The following is an 8,476-nucleotide window of genomic DNA, read 5'->3' on the forward strand; positions in this document are numbered from 1 at the left end:
AAAGAAAGAAACAAATAACATTATTATAATAATACTACAGTTCAGCCTCTCATTGTAACATATATTGAACCTAATTGTTGGTGCTTTATAAACCCTAAACTAGGGTCAGGAACTATCTTAGTATAATTTTTCCAACAACAAATAGTGAAATGTTTCCTAGTACTAAATTTAAATGCTTAAAATTCTCAAGGAAATAATTTTGGAGGTTCAGAAAAGATAATGATTTCATTAGGAATATTTATTACAATGTTATTAGTAGAGTGTTTCCCTTGAACAAAAATGTACAGGGACAGCGCCTATACCCTAAGTTCACACACACACACACACACACACACTACCCTAAGTACACACACACACACACACACACACACTACCCTAAGTACACACACACACACACACACACACACACTTTTCCTGTTCACACTAAGAACCATGCCCTTTTATGACCTTGTCTTCAGTCCACAGTAACCCATCTAAGACTGATTGACGTCTGTGCTGAGGAGTCAGCTCAGTAGTAGAGCATGTGTAAGACCCTGGGTTCAAACACTTCAAAAAAAACAGTTGCCAGGACAAGAGCCAGTGGCTCACACCTGTAATCCTAACTACTCAGGAGGCTGAGACATGAGGATCAGGGTTCGAAGACAGCCCAGGCAGAAGTCCCCATGAGACTCTTATCTACAACAAACTACTCAGGGAAAAAAGTGCTAGCCTTGAGCACAAAGAGGGTCAGAGACAGTGCCCATTCCTAAGTTCACACCAACAACAACAACAAAAAAAAATGGCTGATGGCCCAAACTCAATCAACAGTTCTTTGTTTTGATAATTTTTTGGGGGGGGGGTCCAGTCGTGGGGCCTGAACTCTGGGCCTGGACACTGTCCCTCAGCTCTTCAGCTCAAGGCTAGCATTCTACTACTCGAGCCACAGTGCCACTTCTGGCTTTTTTCTTCTTGCTTATGTGGTGCTGAGGAATCAAACCCAGGGCCTCAGGCATGCAAGGCAAGCGCTCTACCACTGAGCCACCTTCCCAGCCCTCAATCAACAGTTCTTTCTCATCATTTTCTACACTAGAGCTGTTTCAGCTCTAGGATGAAAGTATGAAGGTAAAATGAGAAGACAACAGTTAGGTCTTGCTAGGAGTTTTTACAGGCTGGTGGAGAAAAGTGATCAGAAGGACTAAATCTGACTTTTCCAGAAGAAAAAAGTAGGTCTGAGATGCAAGGAAAAAATGTCTTTGCAGGCTAGTTCCTATGCTAGTTATTTTCTCCATACAGTTTTGTTACATAAATTATCAAAAACCCTATTTTCTCTCTAAACCAGCTTTAGTTAGATTTCTATCATTTATAAATAAGTTTTGGGGCTGTGAATGTGGTAGAGAGCATGCATGAAGCCCAGGGTTCGATTCCTCACTACCATATAAACAGAAAGAGCCAGAAGTGGTGCTGTGGCTCAAGGACAGTGCCCAAACAAACAAATAAAATAACAGTTTTGACTTAAGAGTTCCATAATCTTATAATTGATTATCAGAATAATAATCCCACTCTAGTAAATTTCAGTAGTACTTTTTTGTTGTTGTTGGTCATGGGGCTTGAACTCAGGGCCTGGCTGCTGTCTCTGAGCTCTTTTGCTTAAGGTTAGTGCTCTACTTTGAGCCACGAGTCTACTTCTGGTTTTCTGGTGTTTAACTGGAGATAAGACTCTCATGACCTTTCCTGCCTGAGCTGGCTTTGAACTGTGATCCTAAGACCTCAGCCTCCTGAGGAGCTACAGGCAAGAGCCATTGGTACCTGGCAAAAGTATATTTTTAATTTGCCCCATTATGTAAGTAACTGACCCATTGTAATTGGTCTTGCTCAAAACATATATAATTTCAATGAATGGTACATTGGACAAAGAAAAGTTTGATCCACGAGTGTTCTTGTGCCCGTGTCTTATTCCCTCTTCCTTGTTCCTTCTTATTTCTTTCTTTTCCTCTTAAGACAGGATTTTATTATATTATCCAAGCTAGCCATAAACTCCTGCCTCAGCCTCCTAAATTACAAGCATGTGTCACCACACATGACTTGAAAATTATTAGTTCTTCATTCTAGGTGTTTCCTTGAATCTGAAGGAACTCTTATTTTTTTTTTTCCTAATACACTATAGCTACTCATGAGGCTGAGGTCTGAGGATCGAGGTTCAAAGCCAGCCTGGGCAGGAAAGTCCTGTGAGATTCTTATCTTCCAATGAACTACTCGGAAAAAAACAGAAGTGGTGCTGTAGCTCAGTCGGTAGAATGTTAGCCTTGAGTGCAAAGAGGCTCAGGGACAATGCCTAGGCCCTGAGTTCAAGTCCCAGAACTGGCAAAACAGTACAAAACAAAACATCCTTTAGGGCTGGGAATGTGGCTTAGTAGTAGAGTGCTTGCCTAGCATTCATGAAGCTCTAGATTCTATTCTTTAGTACCCATATATACAGAAAAAGCCAGAAGTGACACCATGGCTCAAATGGCAGAGTGCTAATCCTGAGCAAAAAAAGCTCAGGGATAGTGCCCAAGCCCCAGAACAGTTCAAGCCCCAGAACGGGCAAAAAAAAAAAAAAAAATCCTCTAGTATAAAAGAATATCTTCCAACTAAACAGAAACAAATCCTCCAATTCTTTGGCAATGCATTGTTAAATCCAGTTTTAAGATAAAAATCCATCTTCATCAATGCATAAAATTAAAATCTATCATTTACTTTAGCATCTATAAACTACTTCCATTAACCTCCTTCATACTTTCTCTAAGAAAAATAAGATTTTATTTTTTTTTTTTGGTCTGGTTGTGGGGCCTGAACTCTGGGCCTGGGCACTGTCCCTCAGCTCTTCAGCTCAAGGCTAGCGCTCTACCACTTGAGCCAAAGCGCCACTTCTGGCTTTTTTCTTATGTGGTGCTGAGGAATGGAACCCAGGGCCTCATGCATGCAAGGCAAGCGCTCTACCACTGAGCCACCTTCCCAGCCCCAAAAAACAAGATTTTAAAAATACTAACCAACTGCAAGCTGACAGTGACTCACACTTATAATCATAACTATTCATGAGTTTGAGATCTGAGGATCATGGCTTGAAACCAGACTGGGCAGGATGTCTCTGAGACTCTTATGTCCAATTAACCAGCAAAAAGCTGAAAGTGGAGCTGTGGCTCAAGTGGCATTGTACTAACTTTGAGCAGAAGAGCTCAGGGACAATTCTCAGTTTCTGGGTTCAAACCCCAAGCCTGACACCAAAAATAAAATCAAAGAACTTACTATGTTTGTTTTATACTAACATTTCTTTCATAAAATATAAAAAATGGAATGAAAACATTTTAATATGACTTATATTTCCAACATTTACATTTCTTTTCTAGATTCCTCCTGAATGTTTTCAGGTAAGAGGGTAAGCTATCCCTTGAGCCTTGCCTCACCCTGGAAGATGTTTTACTACCTATCACTATTTGATCAACAGGTCCCTAAGAGGGCAGAATGGGGCCTGAACTCTGGGCCTGGGTGCTGCTCCTCAGCTGTTCAGGTCAAGGCTAGAGCTCTACCATTTGAGCCACAGCGCCACTTTGGCTTTTTCTGCTTATGTGGTGCTGAGGAATCGAACCCAGGGCCTCATGCATGCAAGGCAAGCACTCTACCGTTGAGTCATCTTCCCAGCCCCAAGATAAAGGCCTGAGTAAATGAGAGTTAAGCATCAGGATGGTTGTGCTAGGCAAGTGCATTTCTTCTTTTTTTTTAATTGTTGGTTGTAGGACTTGAACTCTGGGCGTGGGCGCTGTCCCTCAGCTCTTCAGCTCAAGGCTAGCACTCTACCACTTGAGCCATAGCGCCACTTCCATTTTTCTGAATGATTTAGTGGAGATAGGAGTCTCACAGACTTTTCTGCCCAGGCTGGCTTTGAACCCTGATCCTCAGATCTTAGCCTCCTGTGTAGCTAGGATTATAGGCGTGAGCCACTGGTGCCTGGTTTACCATTTTTCTTTCTTTTTTTTTTTTTTGGTCCGTTCCAGGGGCCTGAACTCTGGGCCTGGGCGCTGTCCCTCAGCATTTCAGCTCAAAGCTAGCGCTCTACCACTTGAGCCACAGTGCCACTTCCGGCTTTTTTCTTTTTGCTTAGGTGGTGCTGAGGAATCAAACTCAGGGCCTCATGCATGCAAGGCAAGCGCTCTACCACTGAGCCACCATGCATGCAAGGCAAGCGCTCTACCACTGAGCCACCTTCCCAGCCCCACTGGTTTACCATTTCTATTTTTCCAAAAAATACTATAGCTAGCTTTTTACTGCGCTATTATTATTATTATTGCCAGTCCTGAGGCTTGAACTCAGGGCCTATACACTGTCCCTGAGCTTTTTTTTTTTGGTTGGTTGCGAGGCTTGAACTCTGGATCTGGGCACTGTTCCTCAGTTCTTCAGCTCAAGGCTAGCGCACTACCACTTGAGCCACAGCGTCACTTCCATTTTTCTGGGGGTTTATTGGAGATAAGAGTCTCACAGACTTTCTTGCCAGGCTGGCTTTGAACCGTGACTCTCAGATCTCAGCTTTGAATAGCTGGGATTACAGGCATGAGCCACCAGAGCAAGCTTAGTCCCTGAGCTTTTTTTGCTCAGGGTTAACACTCTGCCACTTGAGCAACAGTTCTTCTTACAGCTTTCTTTGTAGTTAGTTGAAGATAAGGGTCTCACAGACTTTCCTGCTCAGGCTGGCCTTGAACCACAGTCCTCAGTTCTCAGTCTCCTAAGTAGCTAGGATTGCAGGTGTAAGTCTGTTTGTTTTCAGTTTATTGGAGATAAGAGTCTCTCAGACTTTCTTGCCTAGACTTTTTTTTTTTTTTCAGTCATGGTGCTTGAACTCTGGGCTTGGGCGCTGTCCCTGCACTCTTCAGCTCAAGGCGAGCGCTCTACCGCTTGAGCCACAGGGCCACATCCGGTTTTCTAGTGGTTTATTGGAGATAAGAGTCTCACGGACTTTCCTGCCCAGGCTGGCTTTGAACTGTGGTCCTCAGATCTCAGCCTCCTGAGTAGCTAGATTATAGGCGTGAGCCACCGGCGCCCAGCTTGCCCAGACTGTTTTAGAATGTTTAGATCTCAGCCTCCCAAGGAGCTGGGTTATAGGCCAGAGGCATCCTAGTGCCCAGCCACACTATTATAGTTATTATTGCATTTATTTACTTATTTATTTTTGGTGCCACTCCTGGGCTTGAACTCAGGTACTGGGCACTGTCCCCGAGCTTCTTTTTGCTCAAGGCTAGCACTCTACCACTTGAGCCTCAGTGCCACTTCTAGCTTTTTCTGTTTATGTGGTACTGAGGAATCGAACCCAGGGCTTCATGTATGCTAGGCAAGCACTCTACCACTAAGCCACATTCCCAGCCCCCACACTATTATTTTAACAATCATAAGTTAGCTGAAAACAAACTAATTTTAACTTACCCAAATGAATAGACAGGGCTAGGTTTCTTCATCATTACCCAGTAGCTTATTAAACATGTTATTAAACTAAGTAAAGAAAATAAAAAAGAAACAGCATTAGAACCAGAGGTAGAAGAGAACATGCAAAGACACATCAAAGTTTCAGAATTCCTAAGTTGCTCAAAGTTATCAGTGTTTGCATAGACTAAGTTAACAGATTACCCTACTAATTTACAGACTAGTCACAATGATCACCCTAACATGTGGTGTACATGGATGATGAAGTTATAATTCACAAAGTTATGTTATATAATTCACCAAAAAAAGTTATAATTCATCAAGTCAGTTAAATAAAACCTAATATCATTTTTTCTATACAGTTGTCCTGAGAGAAGAAAAGAGAAAATAGTAACAAAGGTAACATATTTTAACATATACAATAAATTTAAACATTGATACATATTAACATTTGTTAAAAATTAAAACATATACAATAGATACTATTTTTGTCAACACATAGATACACATACACATTATGGCTGCAGATTTGGCTCAACTGGTAGTGTCTGCTCAGCAAACACAAGATGCTGAGTTTAGGGCCGAGTACAGCCAATATATATAATAAGGCTATTTAGATGTTTAAATTTTAATGCAGTTTTTATTCATAAAATTTTTATGGCTTTGAGGTTTGTAGTCATCATTAAAATGTTACAATTACATTCTAAATTCTCAGAAATGTTCCTATCTATGCTATTCTGCTTTTTTTCCCCCTTTCTTTTCTTTTTGTGTTAGTCCAGGGGCTTGAACTCAAAGCTTGGGGGCTTCTTTTGCCCAAGGCTAGCACTCTACCACTTGAGAAACATCTCTGTTTTTTGCTTTTTGGTTGTTAGTTGGAGATAAGAATATGTTGTACTTTCTTGCCCTGGCTAGCTTCTAAATGCAATCCTCAGATCTCAACCTCTTAAAAAGCTAGGGTTGGGGCTGGGAAGGTGGCTCAGTGGTAGAGCGCTTGCCTTGCAAGCATGAGGCCCTGGGTTTGATTCCTCAACATAACATAAGCAGAAAAAAGCCAGAGTGGCGCTGTGGCTCAAGTCGTAGAATGCTAGCCTTGAGCTGAAGAGCTGAGGGACAGAGTTCAGGCCCTACAACCCACAAACATAAATAAAGAAAGAAAGAAACAAATAACATTATTATAATAATACTACAGTTCAGCCTCTCATTGTAACATATATTGAACCTAATTGTTGGTGCTTTATAAACCCTAAACTAGGGTCAGGAACTATCTTAGTATAATTTTTCCAACAACAAATAGTGAAATGTTTCCTAGTACTAAATTTAAATGCTTAAAATTCTCAAGGAAATAATTTTGGAGGTTCAGAAAAGATAATGATTTCATTAGGAATATTTATTACAATGTTATTAGTAGAGTGTTTCCCTTGAACAAAAATGTACAGGGACAGCGCCTATACCCTAAGTTCACACACACACACACACACACACACTACCCTAAGTACACACACACACACACACACACACACTACCCTAAGTACACACACACACACACACACACACACACTTTTCCTGTTCACACTAAGAACCATGCCCTTTTATGACCTTGTCTTCAGTCCACAGTAACCCATCTAAGACTGATTGACGTCTGTGCTGAGGAGTCAGCTCAGTAGTAGAGCATGTGTAAGACCCTGGGTTCAAACACTTCAAAAAAAACAGTTGCCAGGACAAGAGCCAGTGGCTCACACCTGTAATCCTAACTACTCAGGAGGCTGAGACATGAGGATCAGGGTTCGAAGACAGCCCAGGCAGAAGTCCCCATGAGACTCTTATCTACAACAAACTACTCAGGGAAAAAAGTGCTAGCCTTGAGCACAAAGAGGGTCAGAGACAGTGCCCATTCCTAAGTTCACACCAACAACAACAACAAAAAAAAATGGCTGATGGCCCAAACTCAATCAACAGTTCTTTGTTTTGATAATTTTTTGGGGGGGGGGTCCAGTCGTGGGGCCTGAACTCTGGGCCTGGACACTGTCCCTCAGCTCTTCAGCTCAAGGCTAGCATTCTACTACTCGAGCCACAGTGCCACTTCTGGCTTTTTTCTTCTTGCTTATGTGGTGCTGAGGAATCAAACCCAGGGCCTCAGGCATGCAAGGCAAGCGCTCTACCACTGAGCCACCTTCCCAGCCCTCAATCAACAGTTCTTTCTCATCATTTTCTACACTAGAGCTGTTTCAGCTCTAGGATGAAAGTATGAAGGTAAAATGAGAAGACAACAGTTAGGTCTTGCTAGGAGTTTTTACAGGCTGGTGGAGAAAAGTGATCAGAAGGACTAAATCTGACTTTTCCAGAAGAAAAAAGTAGGTCTGAGATGCAAGGAAAAAATGTCTTTGCAGGCTAGTTCCTATGCTAGTTATTTTCTCCATACAGTTTTGTTACATAAATTATCAAAAACCCTATTTTCTCTCTAAACCAGCTTTAGTTAGATTTCTATCATTTATAAATAAGTTTTGGGGCTGTGAATGTGGTAGAGAGCATGCATGAAGCCCAGGGTTCGATTCCTCACTACCATATAAACAGAAAGAGCCAGAAGTGGTGCTGTGGCTCAAGGACAGTGCCCAAACAAACAAATAAAATAACAGTTTTGACTTAAGAGTTCCATAATCTTATAATTGATTATCAGAATAATAATCCCACTCTAGTAAATTTCAGTAGTACTTTTTTGTTGTTGTTGGTCATGGGGCTTGAACTCAGGGCCTGGCTGCTGTCTCTGAGCTCTTTTGCTTAAGGTTAGTGCTCTACTTTGAGCCACGAGTCTACTTCTGGTTTTCTGGTGTTTAACTGGAGATAAGACTCTCATGACCTTTCCTGCCTGAGCTGGCTTTGAACTGTGATCCTAAGACCTCAGCCTCCTGAGGAGCTACAGGCAAGAGCCATTGGTACCTGGCAAAAGTATATTTTTAATTTGCCCCATTATGTAAGTAACTGACCCATTGTAATTGGTCTTGCTCAAAACATATATAATTTCAATGAATGGTACATTGGACAAAGGAAAGTT

At 41.7% G+C, this 8,476-nt stretch overlaps 1 protein-coding gene across 1 annotated transcript in view; it reads right to left on the minus strand.

The window, feature by feature from the left end:
- Positions 1-8,476, minus strand: part of Slc30a6 (solute carrier family 30 (zinc transporter), member 6) — a 48,297-nt gene that overhangs the window by 19,481 nt on the left and 20,340 nt on the right. The window contains exon 5 of the mRNA XM_013013799.1: positions 5,431-5,496. Coding sequence (XP_012869253.1) covers positions 5,431-5,496 — 66 coding nt within the window. The remainder of the gene's footprint in view (positions 1-5,430; positions 5,497-8,476) is intronic.

Source organism: Dipodomys ordii, unplaced genomic scaffold (genome assembly GCF_000151885.1).
Source record: "Dipodomys ordii isolate 6190 unplaced genomic scaffold, Dord_2.0 Scaffold20, whole genome shotgun sequence".
In the NCBI taxonomy this organism is placed as follows: domain Eukaryota; kingdom Metazoa; phylum Chordata; class Mammalia; order Rodentia; family Heteromyidae; genus Dipodomys; species Dipodomys ordii.